General features: G+C 46.1%; 1 protein-coding gene across 1 annotated transcript in view; it reads right to left on the bottom strand.

Annotated features, from left to right (window-relative positions):
• Positions 1-24,317, bottom strand: part of PKHD1 (PKHD1 ciliary IPT domain containing fibrocystin/polyductin) — a 407,856-nt gene that overhangs the window by 111,645 nt on the left and 271,894 nt on the right. Inside the window, exons 54-59 of the mRNA XM_090030582.1 lie at positions 24,097-24,184; positions 21,137-21,291; positions 16,298-16,450; positions 15,024-15,902; positions 13,313-13,481; positions 10,423-10,583 (exon numbers count right to left, since the gene is read on the bottom strand). Of these exons, the coding sequence (XP_089886708.1) occupies positions 10,423-10,583; positions 13,313-13,481; positions 15,024-15,902; positions 16,298-16,450; positions 21,137-21,291; positions 24,097-24,184 (1,605 nt within the window). The remainder of the gene's footprint in view (positions 1-10,422; positions 10,584-13,312; positions 13,482-15,023; positions 15,903-16,297; positions 16,451-21,136; positions 21,292-24,096; positions 24,185-24,317) is intronic.

Genomic DNA, 24,317 nt, shown 5'->3' with positions numbered 1-24,317 from the left:
GTTTATAGTTCCCTGAGTCCTCCTTTGTCTTTTTTAAAGAAGGGCACTGCATCGGCCCTTTTCCAGCCCTCTAGTACTAGGCCTGTCTCCCAGAACTTCATGAAGATCATTGCCAAGGGCTAAAAGATCTCCTCTACCAGTTCCTTCAGTCCCCTGGGATAAAGCTCATCCAGGCATCCAGGCCTGCTCCCCTGAATTCATTCAAACCAACAGAAACTCTCTAAACATCTTTTTTTTTTTAATCTCCTCACTCAGCATGCTCCCTTCTTTATCCAGATCATCCTTATTAGGTGTCTAGCTGCAACGTTGGTTTTTTTTGGTAAAGACTGAGGCAAAGTAGCTGTTAAGCAGCTCTGCCTTTTTTGCATCTTCAGTTAGGAGTTCTCCCTGGCTTGTTAGCAGAGGACCCATGGGCACCTGGGTCCTTCTTTTCTGGCCAACAGACGTACAGACGTACCATGCCCAAAGGGAGGTAATCCCAACAAGGGTCAAAGGGAGCAGGAGGGCACATAAACCCCCATGGCTCACTAAGAGCATCCGGGAATGTCTCCTTGCTAAAAGGGAGGCATATACCCAATGGAGAGATGGGGTCATCACCAAGAAGGACTATGTTACAGTCGCCCGAGGATGTAGGGGGGCAGTCAGGAGGGCCAAGGCAGAGTTGGAGATAGGACTAGCTTCCCGGATTAAGGACAATAAGAAGTCCTTCTTCAAATACATAGGGGGTAAAAAGAGGGTCCCGGGTAATGTGGGGCCCCTGCAGGACACGATGGGCAACTTAGTCATCACGCCAGATGACAAAGCTAACATATTTAACGATTTCTTTGCCTCTGTCTTCCTAAGTAGGGACCAGTTCAGCCACCTCCCTGCTGGGCCCCCCTCGGGCCCCGAGAGAGACACGCCTGGGCCAGGGGTTAGCGAGGAGTTAGTTAGGGTACTTCTGGAGAGGCTGGACGTGTTCAAGTCCGCTGGTCCGGACGATCTTCACCCTAGGGTTCTACAGGAACTGGCCGAGGTCATTGCGGGACCCCGGCGCGGCTCTATGAGCACTCGTGGTGCTCTGGCGAGGTGCCGGAGGACTGGAAGAGGGCCAATGTGGTCCCTATCTTCAAAAAGGGAAAAAAAGAGGACCCGGGAAATTACAGGCCAGTTAGTCTGACCTCAATCCCGGGTAAGCTCTTTGAAAAAAATATCCTGGCACACATCCAGGAGGGCCTTGCGGGGGAATGCATGCTCAGGGGCAACCAACATGGGTTCATCAGTGGCAGGTCTTGTCAGACCAACCTGGTGGCCTTTTACGATCAGGTCACCAAATCATTAGACGCAGGGGTTGCTGTGGATGTAGTCTTTTTGGACTTCCGGAAGGCTTTCGACACTGTCTCTCACCCTGTCCTCATCAAAAAAGCTGGGAGACTGTGGTGTCGATGCCCACACGGTCAAATGGGTCGCCAACTGGTTAGAGGGCCGCATCCAGAGGGTGGTAGTGGATGGGTTCTTCTCGACCTGGAAGGACGTGGGCAGTGGGGTCCCCCAGGGCTCGGTCCTCGGGCCCGCACTGTTCAACATCTTCATCAGTGACTTGGATGAGGGGGTAGAAAGCACCCTGTTCAAGTTTGCTGATGACACTAAGATGTGGGGGGATGTGGGCGCACTAGAAGGGTGCAATAGGCTACAAGCTGACCTTGACAGGTTGCAACGGTGGGCGGATGAGAATAGGATGGGGTTTAACACTGATAAGTGCAAGGTGTTGCACATGGGGAGGAAGAACCGGCACCACACTTACAGGTTGGGGAACTCCCCTCTTGCCAGCACGGAGACGGAAAAGGATCTTGGAGTCGTCATTGACTCCACGATGAACATGGGCCGGCAGTGTGGGGAGGCAGTCAAGAAGGCCAACCGTACCCTGTCATGCATCCACAGATGCATCTCAAGCAGGTCCAGGGAGGTGATCCTCCCCCTCTATGCGGCACTGGTCAGGCCGCAGCTGGAGTACTGCGTCCAGTTCTGGGCGCCACACTTCAAGAGGGACGTGGACGATATGGAAAGAGTTCAGAGGAGGGCCACTCGTATGATCAAGGGTCAGCAGGGCAGGCCTTATGAGGAGAGGCTACGGGACCTGAACCTGTTTAGCCTCCACAAGAGAAGGTTAAGGGGGGACCTTGTGGCCTGCTACAAACTGGTCAGGGGGGATCAGCAGGTATTGGGGGAGTCCCTGTTCCCCCGTGCGCTGCCAGGAGTGACCAGGAATAACGGTCACAAGCTGGCGGAGGGTAAGTTTAGATTAGATATTAGGAGGCGCTACTTCACAGTCAGGGCGGCTAGGGCCTGGAACCAGCTTCCAGGGGAAGTGGTGCAGGCTCCTAGCCTGGGGATTTTTAAAAGGAAGTTAGATGAGCACCTTGCCGGGGTCATCTGACCCCGGTGCTCTTTCCTGCTAAGGCAGGGGGTCGGACTAGATGATCTACCTAGGTCCCTTCCGACTCTAGCTACTATGAAACTATGAAACTACAGAACCTCTTCTTGCTGTCCTTAACCTCCTTTGCCAGGTGTAGCTGGGTTTTTATTGTTGCCTTCCTGATTTTTTCCCTGCAAGTTCTTGCTATTTCCTGGTATGCATCCTCGGTGACCTCCCCATTCTTCCATTGCCTATATGCTTTCCTTTTGCATCTGATGTATCCTAGAAGCTCCTTGTGCTGTCACTTTGGTCTCTTGCCATTCTTCATGTGGTTTCATCATGTTGGAATGGTTTTTTATTGGGCTTGGAATACCGTGCCCTTGAGAAGCTCCCAGCCCTCCTGGGCACCTCTGTCCTGCTATGATGCCTATTAACTCCCTGAGCCAGATGAAATGTGCTTTTTTGCCAGCCAGCATCCTGATTTCGTTGACCTCATGCTTTCCCTGTCGCAGGATCCAGTATTCTACTGTATTGTGATTGCTTCTTCCCAAGTTACCCATCACCTTTATATCCTCCACCAATTTCTCCCTGTCAGTCAGGACAAGATCCAAGACAGATGCCCCCCTAGATGTATCCTCCCCTTTCTGGAAAAGAAAGTTGCCCACCAATTCTTCCCCATTGATCAGGACAAGATCCAAGACAGATGACCCCCTAGTTCAGGGGTGGGCAAAATGCGGACCAGGGACCAGATGCAGCCTGCCAGGCCATTCTATCTGGCCCATGGGGCCCCTAAAAAATTTAGAAAATTAATATTTATCTGCCCCTGGCTGCCTGTCATGAGGCCCTTGATGGCTTGCCAAAACTCAGTAAGTGGCCCTCCACCCAAAATAACTGCCCTAGTTGTATCCTCCCCTTCCTGGAAAAGAAAGTTGTCCACACAAGTAAGAAGCCAACTTGACATTTTATGTTTGTCTGCATTGTTCTTCCAGCAAAAGTCCAGAAAACTGAAGTGTTTTATCAGTAACATCCCATAGCTTTTGGATAGATTTGTCACCTGCTTGAAGAGTGCCTCTTCCACCTCCTCTTCCTGATTAGGCGGCCTATAATAAATCTATTATTATCCACCTCCTCTGATCCACCTCCTCTATTATATCGGTGCTCCATCTTTTCCCTTTCATCTTCACCCAGATGCATTCTGCTTTGCTATCTTCTTCCTCCTGAACCAGGGAACACATTTATATGTTTTTGACATGCAAGGCAACACCACCACCTTTTTACCCAACCCTATAGCTATGTAAGCAGGCATCAGATGGATTTTGAATTTTGACCTACACACCTCCCTTTTGTGCCACTCCTTGGAGTCCTGTGGCTTTCTGGCTCTTCTCCAGAGTCGAGTTGCTTCTTTGAGTCCTTTCCCCTCTGCATTGCAGGCTCTGTTGCTGGAGGGTTTTGGCCAGCATCCCCCATGGTAGCGAATTTGAAGTCCTCCTAACTAGGTTGTCTAGATAATGCCCAAAGAAGCTCTTCCCCATTCTCACCAAATGGATCCCATTTCTTGAGAGCAGTCCTCTTCCAAAGAACATCTTTGTTGTCAGAGGAGTCAAAGCCTTCATGTTGACATGACCATCTCAGCCACACATTCACTTCCAGGATGTGGTGGTCTCAATCTAGACTGTGGCCTTCCATGGGAAGAATCGATGAGAACACCACTTGTGCTCCACGCTCGTTAGTCCTCCTGCCAAAAGCCTCGTAGTCACCTGTGATCTGCTCAGTGTCAGAATGACATTATTGTTGGTACTTACATGGACAAACAGGAAGGGGTAGTTGTTCAAGGATGGATGACCTTTGGCAGACTCTGTGTGACATCCTGAATTCAGTTCTAGGCAGGAAGCATACCTCTGAGCCCCCAAATCTGGATGACAAAGTGGTGCCTCCATCCCTCGGAGGAGAGTCACCCACCACCATCATTCTCCTCTTCCTTCTTGGTGCAATGGTCCTGAAGCCCCTGTCCTTGTGGCCTTCTACTTTCTGCTCTCTAAGCTGTTTCCTCCTCTGCCTTATGCCTGCAGATGCCTATTCCTCTGCCTTTTCCTCAGCAGAGTGCTTGAAAGGGGTTGCTGACTTCAATCCACTGCTCTTTAATTACGGGGAACTTCCTTCTTCATGCAGTAATACATGCTGCCACTTCTTGTCATTACCCTTTGGCTGCTCCAATACCAGCTTCTCATAATTCTTGTCCAAGTAATCTTTCTGGTCCCAGATGCAATGCAGCATGGATACCCATGGATACCCATGCTTCCAACCCAGCTTACACGTGGTGCAGAAGAAATGCTCCTAACTGTCTGAGAGGAACACAGACATGACATGTCACAACAGGTGAACCAGATCACAGTGCAAGAACCTGTATCAGGGCACTTGTGCATGCACATGTGCACATGCATGCACACACACACACACACACATACACACACACACACACACACACACAGAGCATATTCTGCTCCCTGGCTCCCTTCTACCGTGAACTCCCTAGGCAAACTCCCTCTCTACTTGCTGTCTTCTTGTTGCCCTTAAGTATTACTCATTTTTTATTTCTTGCCATTTTCTTCTGGTCCCACAGTTTACTGGAGGTTGCCTTTTTAAAAGGCTGCCTATCCTAGCTCCACCCCTGTTATCTAAACCAGCCCCACTCAGAGCAAGCCCTGTCACTCAGTCACTCAAGAGAGGAAGAAAAGAAAAGAAAAGGAGAAAGCAAACACATATGGTAGAGGAAAAAGGAAAAAATAAATAAAAAACCAAACACACAGACACCAAGCACTGGGCAAACACTCTAGCACCAATCAGCCACCCTGGTCTGGGGCAGACATTTCATAAACCAGTTTGACCTAAATCAGTTAAGTCTGATACTACATCCAACCAGATTTATCTCAAACCAGTTTCAGCTATTTTGAAACTGGTTTATGTGCACTGAACTTCTGTTCTGTTACAGGCTGAAACCAGTTTCTGATTATTTAAACCGGTTGAAATGTAACTTCTGCCCCTAGCCCCTAAGTCGCTGGCACAGAGAAAAACCTCTTCAAGCTAGTCCCACACGCAAGCTGCTTCTCCTGTAGCAAGTGCTCTCTGCTCACTGCTCAGCCTCCATATAAAAAATAGCCAAATACAAATAGGTAAGATTTCCAAAAGTTTATATGTGATTAAGGAGCATGAGTCTCATTGATTTTCTATGACGTGTACCCTTAAGCATAGTTGTGATTTTTCATCCTGTGATTTATGTTTGCTTTCATCTAAAAAAAATCTTCAATTTTTCCCACAAATCTAAAAAAAGTCAGTGTTCGTCTCAACACAAACCCAAATGTTTCTGTCAAAAATGAAAATTTTTTTTAAATGTTTTCTTTAGTTGACAAACCATTTTCTTTTCTAAAAAGATTATAAGTAAATATACAATCCTACACTTAAATCACCTTGGTGTTTTTTGGTGTTATGATCATTTCATTAGAATAATTTCAGAATTTTATTGACTAGAGATAAAACTGAATCAAACTCCTAGATCTGAATCCCTTTGAACTACTTCTAAACCTGTTTTTAGCTCATTTCTGAAGTAAAACAAGCACCCAAACACTCAATATAGCCTTGGCAAATCCCCATCACAGATTTGGCTCCTACTTTTATGAACTTTTATGAACAATTAAAGATATGTATAATTTCTTGCATAACCGGAAATCCCCTTACCCCCATCCCCTTACCGGGAATGCTGGATAACAAAGATTTTATGGTACCTCAAATCAAATGTCTTCACTATATCAACTAGAGCTAGTCATTTCTTTTTCCAGGTGTCATTTATTGAGAATCTTTTTAAATTTTGATTAAATTTGCCACCTTCTGGGTGGATGTGATGTTCAGGGCTAGACACACAAAACTGCTAGAGGCAAAGGACCTGCTGCCTTCCTTTAACCAAAGGTGTCACTAGTTAGACAACGGGCAACACGTTCCCCACTTACACCGAGACAAGTCTCCCGGGATCTCTAGGGCATGTCTCTGCCGGTGGGGAAAGCCAGTCAGTAAGCCTGTGCAAAGTGGCTAGTATCGGCTTCGTATTTGGGCGATTCGGGCGACAGTGATTTGATTCGGTGGTTTAAATCACTGCCCCCAAATCGATTCAGCTGAATCAATTTGGCAGCAGCCGAATCTCCGAATCACCCAGGCCCTGCCCATCCCTGCCCATCCCTGCCCATCCCTGGCCACTCTTGCAGCCCCAGCACTTTGGAAAAAAAAAAGCCCTGACTCACCAGATACTGCCCCGTGGGGGGCAATCTCCACTGTCCCCCACTGCCCCATGCTGCTTGGAGGGCTCTTCTATGAGCCCCCTGTGCCCCCCCCACACATGTCTGCCCCGCCCGCCCCAGCTCTGACACTTTAAGAAAATAAAAAATAAAAAACTACCAAACTCACTGGTTTGTGCCCGGAGTGGGGCAGGGAGGGGAGCATTCCTGCTGCCCTCTGCTGCCCCCTGCTGTGTGGGGGGCTCTTCCATGACCCCCCCCCCGAAGCCTCAAGGTTGCTGCAGGAGCTGGTGAGTTCAGGGTTATTTTCTGGGGCGGGGGGTTCTTAAGGGGCCGGAGCTGAGGCAGGCTGGGGGAGTGGGGGGCTCATGATGGGGGGTGGACAGCAGGGATCACATCCCCAACTGACAGCACCCGGTGAGTGGGGGCTATTTTTTAAAGCACCAGGAGTTGGGGCAGGCAGGACAGCCATGGGGGGGCAGGGGGAATGGGCAGGGGTTGGTGGGGGCTGGGGGAGCAGGGATGAGTCCTGCCGATCCCATAAGCATTTAGGCCTACATGATGGACTTACTGAGTTGAGTAAAGAGATATATGTGTTTGTAGGATCAGGCCCAGAAATGGTTAAATTATGCTGACAGGGAATATGCAAAAGACATTTCTCTCATCTCTTTGTGAACTCGGAAAGGCAGCCATTCTGGAGGCGCTGACAAATAAATACTAATTCTGCCGCTCCGATAAAAGGTATCACTTACACAAATTCTTGCCTCTCTGGCACATAATAATACACTAACGACACTGCACAGCTTCGATTTCTTGCTAAATTCAGAGATGTGAAAAAGGGAAGAGACCCAATAAGTTTCTCTTGGTTTTCTCAAAGAAAACTGAGAGCTGAATCCTGCGCTCTTCTAGAGACAACACACCAAGGCAGACATCCTGAAGACTGTAATATTTTCCGGGACATCACTGTGCCTCTATGCTTTAATATCCTGACATCTGGAATCCTCGAACACTAATGTTTACCCATAAATATCTGCTGAGATTAAACAGCCACATAGCAACTTTCAATCTCTTGAGTCTATAATTGCTTGGGAAAAGAGAATGGGATTTTCCCCTCTAGCTAGGGAGCAAAAGACCTCTGGAAGCAGTTAATTATTGTGTAGTACTTACATGCCATTAGCCAGTGATGCTGTTATTTATTATTTGCACTATAGCAGCACATGGAGCTCGAGCCATGGATTGGGACCCTATTGTGCGGAGTGAAAGTTTCCAAATGAAATGTGAGCAAAAAGGATCCACGCATCTGTGCTCTCCTTGTCTTTTTTTTTTCCCAGCCAAATCAAACCCAAGCAAAAATTTGGAGGAAAAAAAATCCCTATTAAAAAAAAAATCAATCCTTTGGGGGAAAAAAAATCCTTAAAAAAAAAAAGAGGTAGGGTTATAAGAAATTGTAATGAATAGATAAGAAAAAAATAAAGCAAAGCCTTTGCTTTTCCTTTTTTCCCCCATCATCTGTTTCACTTGAAAAACTGAAATGCCTTTTGTTTTGGATCAACCCAAAAATAAGAAGTATTTCCCCCCTGAATTTTTGGGTAAGCCAGTGAAAGGGGAAAAAAAATCAAGTATTTGTGCAGCTCTATGGGAACACAGAACAAAGAGATATCCTTTGGCCTAAAGAGATTACAATCGAGGGAAGAGATGAGAGAGAAGAGACAGATAGACTGAGCAGACAAGGAGACACATCTCATTTCTTGCATTTTGAACCTTTGGGGGTTACTGTGTGGATTAAATGGGAAATAACCCAGTTGTGCATCCAGAAGCAGACCCCACCTAGCCACCCATTTAATGCTATCTTGATGGACTAGCTCCCTGCCTTTCACTCAACCTTTTCTCCCAGGAGACTTTCTTTTGTGGTGGCTGTGATCCCAGGGAACTGCTGACAGAAGGCAATGTTTATAAGTCGGACATCCAGACTGGAAAGGGTGATTCAGAGGATGCCAAAAGCTGGAGAACTGTTGTTTTCAGCTGCATTTGAGAAACCACGTGTCCCTAGATTGACAACAGCGGGGATGCTGCATATTAACCTGATGACTTGAGTGCTTAGTTGTTAGCAGAGGCTTAAAAACTGCAGTGCAGCAATCTGATCAAGCTGCTGGAGTTGAGCAGAAGGCCTGGGTGTTCAGTAGCTAACAGGTGACTATACAAAACAGAGGGACAGAGGCTGGGTGTTGATTAGTTAGATGGCAGTCGCCTTGATCTCTGCAACCTGGAATGTGAGAGGTAAACTTCCAAGGGGGTATCAGCATAAAGCTGAAAATAATACTGTTCGTCTACAGGGCAGTTCATCTGGACTCGCACTCCTAGCACAGAGGCAAGGTGAAAGTTGTATGGACGAAGCCAGTGTCGGAAAAGCCCGCAGCGCACTCAGCTAAATATTGGTAGAGGGTCAGGGAAAAGCAAAATGAGCACGAATGCATCCTCCGTTCAATCTGTGCTTTTCCACAGGTGAAGCTTCAAAAGCGATGGAGCTGAAGGCCTCTGACAGAGGAACGCACAGAAATTACAGACAGATTTGGGCAGATAAAAATCCCATTCTTCTTTGGGCAGTAAGAAGAAAATGCTACCATTTTTTGGCAGCCTGAGAGGCAGGCAGCATTTACCATATGCTGCTGGCATCATTGCATAAGGAGATAAACCCTGTGGAGCGCAGGTTGCCCCATTAGTGCCATTGAGATGGTGGGGGATTCCTGGCACGTATGACTACCGCGTGCCTGTGAAAATGTAACATGCATCCAAAATGATCAGACACTGTGTGTGCATGAATGCGTGCTTGAAAAAGCTGGTGCTAAATGGTACACAGAGCCTGCTGGGATATTAGCATTGGCTTGTGATTCATAATCAGGGCAGAGAAGGTAGAGGGGGGTGGAAAAAAAGAGCATGTTTATGCCTAGACAATGTATTAATCAGCCCTCTAAGCAGCCAGTGAGAGAGCGATCCTTAGAGGAAAGCCTTTACTGGGTACACATTAGACATTTTGTTTAAAGATTAAAGTTCTTCTCGAGTTTAATCAGTTTTCGAGCAGGATGGAAAACGGGATTAATTACAGTCCCTCGCATCAGCCTCCCATACTGCCGGAGTCACAAATGATGCGACTTTTCTGCAAAATGGCCGCTGTCAGCAGCCGGCTGAGGAAATGCTAATTGTAATTAAAGAGTTTATTTGGAATCACAGCGCAGGGTTGTAATCAGGAGGAGAACGGAGCCGTGCTGTGTGAACTTGCCGAATGTGGTTATAGAGCAAAATGGGTCTTTTTAAGCCAGAGGAAGTGTTCGTTAAGCTTCTGGCATGGATTTTCAACCCGACTGCCCTCTTAGTAGGGCACAAATAAACAAAATCTATGCTGAGCCAGTTAATGCTGCTATTTTCAACATGCAGAGCACCTCTCATCCAAGGATCTCACTGCACTCTAAATAGGTGGATAAATGTTAGTCTTGCTTTATAGAGGGACACATTAAAGCATAGGAAAATTAAGTCAATTTAGAAGACTTGCTTTGCCGATGGTCAGAAAGACATTACTGAACATGGGAACCCAGAAGCACGACTACCAAGCCCTTCTTCTATGCCTTGGCCAGCAACCTTTCAGAGCCGCAGACAAGACCGACCCATCTTGGGCCTGGGGCAGGCCGTCGTTCTGGCCTGGCTTCCCCCCATGGTACAGCAAACTTGACAGATATTGCAAAGTCTTACCAGCATGCAAATAAAACTGCGGCCACTCCAAATCTGACTTCGGAAAAGCGGACACGGGTGGTTCCAGACCCAGAGCGCTCCCATCCAAATCCTTGAAGAGAGCCTTCCTTGAGCTTTCACATCTTATCTCAGGAAACACCGTATCCTCGTATTCATTGCTGCTGAAAAGCAGAAGAATCAATATCATCATCAGGGAGACAGTAGGAAAAATCAGATGGTAGTGGCGTTTAAAGGTTTTTCCATTGCTCATAAATGCATATCACGGTGATACTTCCAAAATGGAAGTGGGTAAATAGGGGAGAATTAGTAAAATCTGCTGAGCGAACAAGCAGTCTGATTGGCTTTGTCACCAAACTCTGTAGCAACGTGTAATTTCCTTGAGACCAGGCCCAATGAGCAAAACGCAGATCTGGATCCCAACCTCCCAAATGCTAAGAATGATCATATTCAGAAACATATTTCTCCTCCAAGTAATTCCCATTCTCCTCTTTGTTGGAGAACCTCAAGATTTTGGCTCAGGCCATTATAGATAAGGCCAGCCACAACATTTGGATCCAGTTCCAGGGTTGCGTTCTGAGTACCTCTATTGCCCAGAAACATTTCCAATTTTGATTCAGCACGTGTTTTCAAATAATTGAATGTTGCAGACAAACCATAGTGCCTCATAATCCAGCCACCAGAATCCACAGTGTTTTAATTCCTGTATCTCTCAGACCACGATGGAAATGACTGTGAGACACAATTCTGCACGGTTCCCTGGGTTGGTTCGACCCCTAACCTGGGGCTGTTGAACTGATTGCCTGTGGGCTGTACGTGGCCCCCAAGAGATTGATGTGCAGCCCCCAGGCTCCCACCTGGCCACCACTCCCCCATTACTCCAGAGGCAGCAGTAACTGGGGTCTCCAGGCTCCCTCGCCCTCCTCTGACTTCCACTTCTTGTCCCCATCCCAGAGGACTGCACAGCCTGACATGGTGTAGCACAGCCCAGCCCGTGGTGCTGGGGGAACCTGCAGAGCTAGGTACCCATGCAGTACTGTGCAGGGAGGGAGGTGAATCCAGGATGCCCCTATATACAGTGCAGTTGTGGGGAGGGCATCTATGTAGCATGATTTCCAGGGGGACAATGGCTCACACTGGTGTGGCCTGCATGGCATGCAATCCCTGGTACTGTGGCCCCTAGTTGCTTAGAAGTTGGACAGCCCTGCCCTCATATGCCCACATGCCCCTACTCCAGGAGAAGCCCCAGCTCCTCTCTCCAAGTCCCTTTGTGGTCCCTTTTCAATGCTGAGGCAGCACAATGAAGCTATCGCATGGGCCACAAAGGACTGATCCCATTGCACCTCTTAGGTGCCAAAGCAGGCATGCAATACTATTCATGCTGCTTGGGTCCCTGAAAAACTGTTCATGCCAAAGATGTGTGGGTTCTCCTCCACCCTGGGGCATTTTTGTGACTTAGTCTTAAGGCTTAGATCACAGGATGTTACAAAAGTAGACATATTATGGGTTTCCAGGGAGTTGAGCGGGGTGGAATACAATCACACTTAGGTGTCCAATCCACTTAAGTCCCCAAGCGATGGAACAGGCTCTGGCCTTGAATAGTGCATAGTTTTTGCAAGCTTGGATTTAACAAATGCATGCAAAAGATGCAGAGGCAAAAAGCCTGGACCCTATCCAGAGGCTTAGCAGAATACTGAGAAAACACTTTGCATTACGCGTGTCCATCAGGCACGTCTGCAAATCATCAGCTTTTGCAATGCTTTGTGCGGTAGCAGGTCGCAAACAGCATAATACAATGGACCGGATTCAGAAGTTAAGAATAATGGGAGATGACAAGCTGGACAGTGCTCAGAAATCCACATGCAAACTAATGCCTGGAGCAAAAAAAAAAAAAAAAAAATGAAAGCATTCACAGGTCACTTAAGGGGCTGTAGACTGGAGCGGTGTGAAGTACCTCTGATTATTTTTTGTCATTGGGTTTCACTTCTTCTGCAAAAGTTTCATGGCGGGGCGAGTCCCTGTATTCCAGTACTCCATACAAATCAAAACATAAATCAGCCTGTGTTTCCAGAAGATTGAGTGCATCTGAATGGTCGACTCCTAAGGGTTGCAGACACATTTCTTCTTGATCCCTATTCCAATATGTTCAGGAGATTATCTCTCTGGGCATGAGGATGGCTGGCACTTATCTGCCATCTCACAACCTTCTTGAAACTACTCAGCATCAGTGATGTGATTTCACAGGCAAAAAACCAACTCTTTTTCTCATGCCAGAAAGGATGATATATCCATCACCAATTTTTTTCTTTTCTGGAGCCCCTGATGTTGTTTGCTGCCAGCACTTGAGAAGTCAACTGTGCTCAAGACCAAATATCAGAACCTACTTTTCCTACCCAGAAGGTAGTGGTAGGACTCCAGGAAGTTTGGTTTGGGGGAAGTTTGAAAACAAACTATCTGAGCCTTGCATCCTAAGTTAAGATAAATAATTAGATGCTCAGATTTTTCCAGTTCTGGTCCCATACATGATCAGTACAAGAGCAGGTAGAGAAACAGAGAGCTCAATTTAAAAGGGTAGTTTGGATCAAAAAAATTAGTTCAGTACTTTATAACAATTCAGTCAATTATAGTACTCAGGTTTGGGCCCGAGTTTAGATTTTGACTATCCCCACGAATTTTGGTTTAGACTCATGTCCAGCTTCTAACTCCCATGCTCCTAACGAAAAAATGAAACTCATTAGAAATAGATGTAAGCGGTACTTAAATATGCTAATTCTGTAGTGATGAGTGCTAAAGACAGAGAAACATATGACCAGGTGGGGAACTGGTGCCACACATGCATTATAAACATTGGTGGGGGGGAGAGTATCTTCTTAATAAGAAGAAAGCACACCACCTTGCTTGCAGCATATGAAAGTAAAGCTTGTTCTTCTCATTGACATGTAGCATTCTCATCTTCTCAGATGTGATTGGGTGCATGATGCCAGTGCTATCAGGATTTGACATGATGCAGATGTCCATGTCGTCACTATAGCAACTCTTTGTAAAACCAGTAAAGGTGACTTCTATGGAAAAAAAACCCAAAAACCTCAACATTAATGCAACCCCTCTAAGAATTTAAATTGGTTTCAGGCTTGCCACTTTACTAAAGGTATAACCACACAGACAAACTACTGGGAGACATGGGAGGGTGAGCCCTCATGCCAAGGCAGTTGTTTTGCAGTAATTGCCTGTGCGCATGCTCTGATATGGCAGTGAATGAGAATTAATCCACGGCAGCCGAGCCTTCCTTCACTGAGGGCTAAGCTATAGTGGGCTATATTTCATTTCCCGTGGGCAAGGAGATACAAATGACAAAGTGATGTACAGTAAAGCACTGCTTCGTTTGCCTCACAGTGCCTTGCTCATGTGCCTCTGCTCTAACTGGGGTTTAACTCACCTGAAGTTGAAAATAGTGCTAGAGACCCCCATGAGGCTAATAGCACTTCCTAATATAAATGTGTCATAAAGATACAAGACTGCAAGGTGCTCAGACACCTACATAATGGGGGGTCATATCAAAGCCTAAGACAGTTCTTATCAACCTTTTTAGACTCAAGGCACCCCTGAAAGGCTCCAGGCACCCCTTAGAAAATACCAGCTCTTCGTTTTCACTCATTTTCTGACTACAGAAAAATAATAGAGCAATCTTTCTGTGGCAAAGACTTCTGAAGGGCCACAGCAAGTCAGGATATTTATAATACTATGGATTCCTATTCGAAATCTCTGGGTTTTTTATCCTTTGAATAATGTTTGCATACCTAACAGTGCTAATATTGCATGGCATGCTATAGCACCTCGAGGCACCCCGGGGTGCTGTAGCACCCTGGTTAAGAACCACTGGACTTGGATAGGCAGATCTGAAACTACACAGTCATCTGCATGCTTCTGTAATGCAAACTCTTGTGTTATTTGTAATGCACATTCTGTTTAACCCAAGAACACAAAGGATAAAAGGCTACAATCATTCATTAAGTGAGTTTTACATACTTCCACTGAAGTTATTTACTGTCATTAACCATTGTAATAATAATAAGTATTATTATTGTCTGGCTTTTTTATAGCAGTGTTTACTAAACAGAACCACAATACAGGTTACCGATTCTGAACATGGCGCCCTCCAGGACTCGGACTCGACGATCTGCTGAGGTCCCTTCCGACCCTAATATCTATAAATCTATGAACACAGTAAACAAAATCTGTAAAGCAGTTGACATCCTTGTTATCTTTATCCAGCCATAGATACCAATAGATTAGGCAGGTATATCAAATAGAGAAACCACTTCCTCAACCCCTGAAATAAAGGCTCTTTTGGAGTATATGTGCAAGCTGTGCAGTGCCACAGAGTACAATACAACAGTTAGGCATCCGTGGAGGAACCCTGGCCAACCTCTAGGCTCCAGTGAAGTCAAAAGACATTTTGTCATTAACTTCAGTGGGACCAGAATTTCACTCACTGTATCCATTTCAGATTGCAGGAGAGGGTGGTACATAAATAGGCAGAAAATAATGACTCTGGATGGGATATTTTGCTAGGATATTCAAGCTAATGCCAACAAAAGACCAACCTTGTAGCTTCATGATTCCTGAGACTGATGGATCGTTTCTTATTTTGTGCCATGGTTCATCAGGCCATCGGCTAGTATCAGAGGCGAATGCAGGCCATAGAATCCCAATGCGGCCTCTTTGAGGGTAACGTGGAGCTCGGTCCCTGGAAGTCGAGTCACCTGAGAGGGGCTTGATTCTGTCCTTAATGCAGTCAAATGTTTTGCTTGTAGCAACAATGACAGAGGTCCTAAATTTGATGTATTCTTTCCTTAAGGAGTGCTGCTCAAAAGAGCGGCGCACCACCACAGCCAGGACGCCCACCGCATTGTCTACCAGCATCATATTGTCCATCACGACACTGCTTTCAAGATGGAACATGACACCATAGTCATAATTCTTGTAGGACAGGAAACCAGTGATCCTGGTACAGTTTTGAAACCCATCTCCTCGGTATAAATGGACACCATGAAGGCTCGAATGGGCTACATTTTCAATGTACTGATCTCTGGCAAGGGAACACTCTTGCCCCTTGATGTGAAAGGCTATTCGTTCAGATCCTGCCACAACATTACCCAGTAAATAGGCACCGTCTATGAGGTTTACTTTGATACCAGCAACCCAGTTTGGTGACCCTTCTGGTTGCTTGCTCAGAATGATAAGGTTCCTTGTAAGAGAGTGGTTTTGGCCTTCCAAGTCAATGCCAGGGCCAACTGTACTGAACATTACATTATCACGCAGTACGATGCCATGGCTTGCAACTGACTGAATGCCACCCCCGCAGGTCTGGTGAATGCTGGAAGCGATTACTGCAGAACCCTGCGATACATTTCTGAAGTCAATGGCAGGAAGGTGCGAAGGCCCAAAGTTCAGAAGTTCAACATTTAAGAGCTGAAGGGCACCTGCAGTGTGATAAATGCAGTGAGATAAAAGTAATTGGAGACAGACTGTTTCATCATCATCATCAGTAGTAATAGCCAGAATAACCATAATTTCCACAGTACTATCTAAGAACCAACCCATGGAAAACTTGCGAAGAACTAGATGAGAAACGGAGCGCCATACAAACGCAAGGCACAAACCCGGCATTTGTTTACAAAGCGAGACAAAATGCCGGTACAAAATCTGGATAGGTTTTCAGGTTATTATTACTACACTACTAGTTTTTTGGATTTTTTTCTGAAGGCTCAGTACTATACAGCAAATAGAACAAGTTACAGCCAGTTTCCAGAGTACTGGCCTGGGCTAAACTGGGCAGGATTGCTGCAACAGAGCCAAGTGGGTGAGTTTTACCCACCTGCATATTCCACTCCATTGGCATTTCTAAAGCGTCCTACTAGAAGCCTTCCAGCGCAAACGGTGTCAGACTTGATCTGTATACTCCGTGTCAGAAGCCCAACCTCTGCAGCCAAAGGCAGCTGTCTACCATCTTCTGTGTTATGGGAACGCCCTGGGGAATCGCAAGGGGAGAAATATGATCACTACGTATGAGATTTTGGAAATCAATATTTTCGGGACGTCCACTCTAGCAGCAAGTGCCTGGTTTCCCCTCAGCAGCTGCACTGCCGTTCAGATTCATTCGTCCTCAGCACGGTCCAGAAGCACAAACAGAGAAGCAAAAAGCCCACCTGAACGTCACTATTTACAACGGATATCGATCTCTCAAAAAGAGAGTGCCATGTCTGCTCAATAGGGTAAGCACCTCCTGAGCCAACAGGAAAATTCCCACTCTGTGCTCTTCAACTAAACGTACTGGAGACATTGTGCCTTAGCATCCTGTAAGCCAAAGCTGGTCTTTCCTGAGGCTACAAGTTCACACAGTGATCAGCCTGATGCCGTTGCTAAAATCAATTTACTATTATAAAACTTTGTACTAACGTTGCATGTAAAGTGTAAGAAATTGATTCCAGTTCACAAGGCTTCAAATCATGCTTAATCTCCCCTTGAGTCCTAAACAGTGCACAGGACTTTGGGAAGCCCTTCTACACTGGGAAGCAGACATTCACCAGGTCCCATCTCCTTGTTCAGGCAAGCTCCCTTGGATTTGTGATGAGCCATTTCAGTGTGGTTGTAGGGAACCATAGCCGCTTACTCCAGCAAAACCGCACAGGGTGAAACCGGGCCTCTCCTGAATCCATGGAAAATTCCCGTTGTCTTCACCAGAGCCAGGATTTGACCTGAAGTTGGCTCTGTGCCCCTTAGTACTGAATAATACAAGCAAAGATTCCTTATAAATGAAACTGCACATTGTGCTCTATGGCACGCTGCACGGAACGTGTGGCTCTCAGCCTACGTAACCAAGCTAGGCAGAGTCAAGCTTTGCCCCGTTTAACAAAAACCAAGTTTCATAGTTCATTCTCCTCCTTCTCCCTTTAGCTCGGTGTAATTCTAAAGCAAACAGAGCTAAAAGTGGTACTATTGATAGCACTGGCTGCAGATTCAGCGTAAGCCAAATTATGGAAGCACAAGACTTGGAGGAGCTTGGCCAAAAGCTTGCTGGAAGCAGAAGTTGATGCTACTGTGTTGGGAACTTTAGAGCAGGCACGTCCCAGGCTTCCTCTGCATAGCGGCAGCACCAAGACACATTCTCAAGACCCTGTTATATCATCTACTCTGCCTAACTGCTGGATTTGGATATATATATGCAGTGGGAGTGATTATTTCTCAGCAGCGGTTCCAGCTGGGCAGGGAAGCAGTATAGACATAGCCTGAAACTAATACAAGGAAACGAATTAACCTGATGGCAAAGACTTTTGGTCACATGACAATCTAGAGGTGACAGGCCATTTCTTTCTTTACTTAAGTTTGCTTTATGAGCACCCAATTGCTCAAAATAACCTGACTACGCAAAATACTACAAACCATAACAAAAGATCTGAACACCCCTATGTCCAACCATACAATCATAGAAAGTTAGGGTTGGAAGGGACCTCAGGAGGTCACACCTAGTCCAATCACCTGCTCAAGGCAGGGCCATCCCCAGCTAGATCATCCCAGCCAAGGCTTTGTCCAGATGGTTTTGAAAACCTCCAAAAACACAGGATGCCAAATGTGGCCACACCAGTGCTGAACAGAGGGGAAGAATCACTTCCTTTGATCTGCTGGCAGCACTCCAACCGATGCAGCCCAGGACGCCATTAGTTTTCTTGGCAACAAGGGCACACTGCTGGCTCATGCTAAGCTCACTGTCCACTTTCACCCCCACAGCCTTTTCTGCAGACCTGGTGCCCAGCCAGTCAGCCCCCAGCCTGTAGTGGTGCGTGGGACTGCTCTGTCCTAAGTGCAGGACTTTGCACTTGTCCTTGTTGAACCTCATGACACTCCTTTTCATCCAATCCTAAGAGTCTAGGTCACTCTAAATCCTAGCCCTGCCCTCCCATGTATCTACTACTCCCCCCAGCTTGATGACACTATATCCATCTAAACATAAATTTGACACCACAACCTTGCAAAAATAGGTTCCAACTTTGTAGGTCAGAAAGGACCACTAGATTTATCTTATTTGACCTGCGTGCCGCATTAAGTATGTTCCATAGTAAGCCCAACTGAACCTCAGTAAATCTTTCTGAAAGATATCCCTTCTTGATTTAAAGACCTGCAATATCGAGTTGTGAGTGGCTAAGTCACTCAGCGATCAAGGGGCCACGAGTAGATTCCAGGGATGAGATGGATCAGCATGGCCTGGCGAGGGGAGTGCGATGGAGCCACAGGCAGCTTATCTGGGGGGCAGAAGGCAGGCCGGCTCCCCACTGCTCTGCACACTCCCAGGGATGGGGAAATAGGAGGGAAAATACCCCCCAGATTTGTGCAAGGCACAGGGGAGGATGCAGGCTGTCCACTGTGTGCTAGAGGCTTCCCACCCTGTTTCCCTCCCCCAAGGCCTCCATAGCCCAGCAGGAAGGACCCAGCATCGGAGGATGGAGTGGAGCAAGGAGGCTTGGGGCTGCCACTTCCGCTGGGAGCTCCATGCCAGCCATGCCACCCCTGCCCAATCAGCAGCAGCAGGGGGCACATCTTTGCAGTGCTGCTCAGGTGGCAGCAGGGTGGGGACCCCTGAGGACTTCAGCCCACATCTTCCTCCACCTCCCACAGGCTCCACTGTGCTCTTCTCCAGCTGTGTTGCCTCCACAGGGTGGGGGGTAATAGGGAGGGGATGGGCAGGCATGCTTGGTTTTTGAAAAGGTTGTCACCCTAGCAGTAGTGGCAGTGTAGCAGCTCTGGCCCCAGCTCCAAGACTGGACAGAGCTGCTGCTGCTGCTGCTTATACAAAGCCATGTTGGGGAACTGCTCCTGGCTTGTGAGGGAGGCTATGGGGAGAAAGATGGGGCAGGGATGCAAGGGACCTGAGTCTGCAAGATGGAGAGATTTGGAAGGGCAGAGGCAGTGGCAGGTGTGGCTCCAACCCTAGGTCAGAGCCAAAGCCAGAGCTGGAGCCAGAGCCAGAGCTGCAGAAGTTACCTGCTCCTCTCCACTATCTCATACTCAAATCCAAGACAAGTTAATACGGGGAGGCTCATCTTGGATTTGAGTAAATATGGTAAATAACATGTTATATTCCAGGGGTGTCAAATGTATAGTCTCTGGGCCAGATCCGGCCCATGAAGTCATGTCATGCATTCCATGGGGCTCCTAGAAAAACCAGGAATTCAAGGCCGGATTAGTGGGGGTAGGGCCTGCTGCCAAAATCCAGAACATGGAGCTCCACTGGGAATGTGCTTTTATGGTAGGGGGTGAGCAATGGTTGTGTTAAGCTCCCCAGCTTCCTGCCACTACCCACCCTGCTGCTGTCACCACCACTACAAGTAAATCCAGATCCTATCTAGCCCAGGAGACCAAACTGGTTTGACCCACCTGTTATATACAAATATACCATCATAATTTGTACAGAAATAATTATATCCCTGGGTAACATGATAGCAAAACATTAGGTATCGATAAATTATTTACCTCTATACATATTATAAAAATATGTGGTTTATATATATATGTGTGTGTGTGTGTATATATATATATTTATATATATATATAATTATGTATATGTATGTATGAGTGCGCGCATATGTGTGTATGTATATGTGTGCATGTGTGTGTATATATATATGCATGCAGGTGTGTGTGTGTGTGTGTATACACACACACACACACACACACACACTTAATTTCTAGTTTTGCAGATTTCACAGAACCTGCGAAATCCAGGATTGTCCACAAAATGAAATTAATAAAAATAAAATGTTGGCTTCCCAGTGGGAGCCAGCAGGCTTCATTGCTGGGAGTGGAAGGCATTGGCTCTTGGGGTGACATAAAGGGCAGCAGATGAGATGGTGACTGCCCCCTTGTCCCTCCCCCACTTGCCTGGCCCTCTCCACCAATCAGCACCAAGGGTTGAGGCAGCATGAAGGGCAACCAGCAATCAAGATGTTGGCCACTCATCCCACCTCCCCACCAGGGCCTCTCCACCAATCAGCGCTGAGGGACACAGAGGGCTCTGCGTACTATAAGCAGGCCGCAAAAACCCCTTTGCCTTGCTATAGTTTAAGTAGGTCCTGATATATGTGAGATTATATAAGTATATATGTGTCATATATATATATTTTGTATCTATGCATTTTGTATCCATGTTAAAACCTGTCAACATGTCTCAAGGTGTAAAATTGAATCAATAATTCACATGTCAAAATTAAAAACTCACAACGAAAGTTTCGTGATTCTGATCACCCCCTCTACTAGAGGTTGTCCACATTTTCTGAAATTTCATATTTCAAAATATATTTTGCAATGAAACCAATTTTTCCTCCCTCTTTATTTTGACAGCTCTAATTTATATACATACATACACAGCCGGAGTGGGATTTTCAGACATGGTTAACTTTATCATTCAAATCAATAGTCAAATTACATTGCCTACTCTGCTTTGAACATCCTGCCCTTTAGTACAGGTATGAAGAAGCATACAGAAAAAAGAAATAAAGACACATCAGCAGGAAGGTGGAGGCAAAATCTCTCACTGTCATTCAATAATGATTCTAAGACAAAGCTATACAGGAATAATGGGCCAGATGATGGAGTTGTCATGCAACAAAGCAACAAAAACATGGGAAGGGATAAAAGGGAGAATGAAAGACAAGTTTCTTACCTATATGCCTATGGAGAAGGCGTTCATGGATTTTAATGCTATGGTTCCTGATCTCTTTAACCGTGACTACCTCGGCTTGGTGAGGCTCGTAAGAGGAGGAACTGATGACAATGTTTCCACCATGACTCCAGTCCACTTCATCTGCGAGCAAAATCCTTGAGCCCCACAAAAGTTAATAACAGCAATGAGCAAGTTTATATTCAGAGACATTTCAAAGAAGAATGAAGAACTTGCCAAGGCAAATCTCAGACAAAATACTAAATGAAACACATAGGGAAAAAACAGACCTTGCATTTGTCTCGGGTGTGATTATCCCAGCCTTTGACTTGTGTTGGAACAGGAGCAAAACCTTCATTTCCGCATGCAGCTTGGATGGCAATTAACTCAAATTAGCTCCAACTGTCCTGGGAAAAAGTGGTTTCTCAGAGATTTCACAGGTACTTAAAGTGGGGCAATGGGCTTGTAGGTCTGTAGGATCCCCAAATAAAAGGTTATGTCCCAAGAGAAATCCAATGTCTGTTTTTACCCATAAGCTTACCTCCATTTGCTCAGTGACTTTTAACTCTTCTGTTCATAGATGTCATAGACATTAGGGCTGGAAGGGACCTCAGAAGATCATCGAGTCCAGGCCCCCACCTGAAGGGCAGGAAGTCAGCTGGGGTCATAGGATCCCAGCAAGATAAGCATCCAATTTGCTCTTGAAGGTGTTTAGAGTAGGTGCTTAAACCACCTCTGCTGGCAGGCTGTTCCAGACCTTGGGGGCTCGGACAGTAAAGAAATTCTTCCTTATGTCCCACCTGAAATGGTCTTGCAGTAGTTTATGACCGTTCAACCTCGTCATCCCTTGGGGCGCTCTGGTGAACAAATGTTCCCCCAGATCCTGGTGGTCACTTCTGATCAACGTATAGGCAGCCATCAGATCACCCCTGAGCCTGCGCTTTTCCAGGCTAAAGAGTCCCATGGCTCTCAGTCTGTCGTTGTAAGCTCTGTTTTCCTGACCTCTGATCATGCGCGTGGTCTTTCTCTGGACTTTCTCAGGCTTCTCCACATCCTTTTTGAATTATGGAGCCCAAAACTGGATGCAGTACTCCAGCCGTGGCCTCACCCAGGCCGAGTACAAGGGGAGAACAACGTCCCGGGATTTGCTCGAGAAGCATCTATGGATGCACGCCAGCCTTTTGGTCGCTTTACTAGCCGCAGCATCGCATTGGAGGCTCATGTTCATCTTGTGGTCAATGATGACCCCCAAGTCTCTTTCTTTCATAGTGCTAGCCAGCGTAGTACTGCCAAGCCTATAAGGATGCTGCAGGTTTTTCCTCCCAAGGTGGAGAACCTTGCATTTTTTCGGTGTTAAACACCATCAAGTTCTCGTCTGCCTATTTGCTGAGCCTGTCCAGGTCAGCCTGGATCATTTGCCTGTCTTCTGGCATGGATGCTTTGCCCCAAAGTTTGGTGTCATTGGTGAACTTGGGCAGTCCACTCCTGACTCCAATGTCCACATCATTAATGAAGATGTTGAACAGTATGGGTCCCAGGACAGAGCCTTGAGGGACCCCACTGGTCACAAGGTACCATGACAATTGACTTCTATCAACCACCACAGAGCCAATTTCCCAGCCAGCGGATCATGGTGGACCCAAGGCCACAATTGGCCAGTTTTGTCAAGAGGTGATCATGGGATGCAAGATCGAAGGCTTTTCTGAAGTCAAGATATATGACATGAATCTCTTCTTCCTGGTCCAGGTGATAGGTCACCTGATCGTAGAAGGAAATGAGATGTTCTCCAGTTCTTTCTCAGTGCCATTCTCTATAGGGGTTTCTTTCCTTCTGGTGTCTCCACATTAGTTAATGAGACCTGTGTCTTGGCCATCAGTAGAGGGACCTCCCTCCCTGCACTATAAGTGATGTCAGCACATACATCATGACTTCTTGCCTATCAAGCATCCTTTTTATAAATGACCACATTTGAGATACTACATTAGTCTTTATTGAACAGCTTTCCATTCAAGAAAGAAGAATTAGAGAAAATTATATAAAAAATGGGGTGATCCTTATGGTTAGAGTAGTAGCCTGGGACTTGGTAGATCTAAGGTCTTTGTTACAGTTCTGTTATGTGACCTTGGGAAAGCTACCTACTCTCCTTGAGACTCAGCTTTCCTTTCCTAAAATGAAATAAATTTCTTTCTCCAAGCTGTGATCTCTCATATCTACTTCAGTTATGAATTTTTTTATTACCCTATGTGTTTGAACTGCAGCAGTTAAAACATTTTCAATGAACCTTTTCTTTTTTTTCTATTGAAAAAAAAATGCCAATTTGCATGGACATATGTTGTGGCCATATATAAGTTTCAATGAGAACGTCATAAAGAAGACTTCTCCAGTCCAGAATAAAACTTCCAAAGGGAGATATGCATCCTTAGCATAGCTAATTGTCCCATGAGTAGCACACTGATGTAGGATCTAGGATTCAATGTCTGCAGAGTCATTTAAAACAGGAGCTTTAAACCTGGGCCTCCTGTGGTGTGGGATCTCCATTTCTGGAAGTTTTTGAGAACAAGTTAAACAGACATTTGGCTGGGATGGTGTAGTCAGGGATGACCCTGCCTTGAGCAGAGGGCTGAACTCGATGAAGTTATGAGGTCCCTTTCAGCCCTACTTTCCTATGATCCTGCATACCACCAGAAAGTGCTTTCACCACCACCCTGCAGAGACAGTTGTTGCTTCAGTGACTACTTAATGTTTCATTATGGACTGAAATGAATAAAAAAGTTAAAACCCTGGGGTTTTTCATTTTCTTGTTTGTGTTAAGGAACTATGGTCTGTACACTGTCCATCACACTGAGGCCTTTGTTTTAGTTTTAAAATCTGTATGTGACAATACATTATAAAAAAACAAAACCAAAAAAAACCCCTCACCAACCAAAGAACACCAAATTACTCACTTTGAGGAACACCCTCACCTTTCATTCCCAGGAGCAATGTCAGCTCCAAGATGTGTCCAGGATTTCTTAGGATAAGCACTGTGAATCTGGACCTTCCCATAAACCCCTGGAACAAAGGAAAACATAAGACCAGTGAACATAAAAAACTTGTGCCTTAATGAAGAGCCATTTTTGAGTCTTCTCTTTTCAAAAGACTTTTGAACATTTCTGCATGTTTTTCATCTGGACTGATCCTGTGA

Source organism: Crocodylus siamensis, chromosome 1 (assembly GCF_052110815.1).
Source record: "Crocodylus siamensis isolate JL-2025a chromosome 1, ASM5211081v1, whole genome shotgun sequence".
In the NCBI taxonomy this organism is placed as follows: Eukaryota; Metazoa; Chordata; order Crocodylia; family Crocodylidae; genus Crocodylus; species Crocodylus siamensis.
The sequence above is the reverse complement of the archived record's forward strand: the minus strand, read 5'-3'. Positions and strand labels throughout refer to the sequence as shown.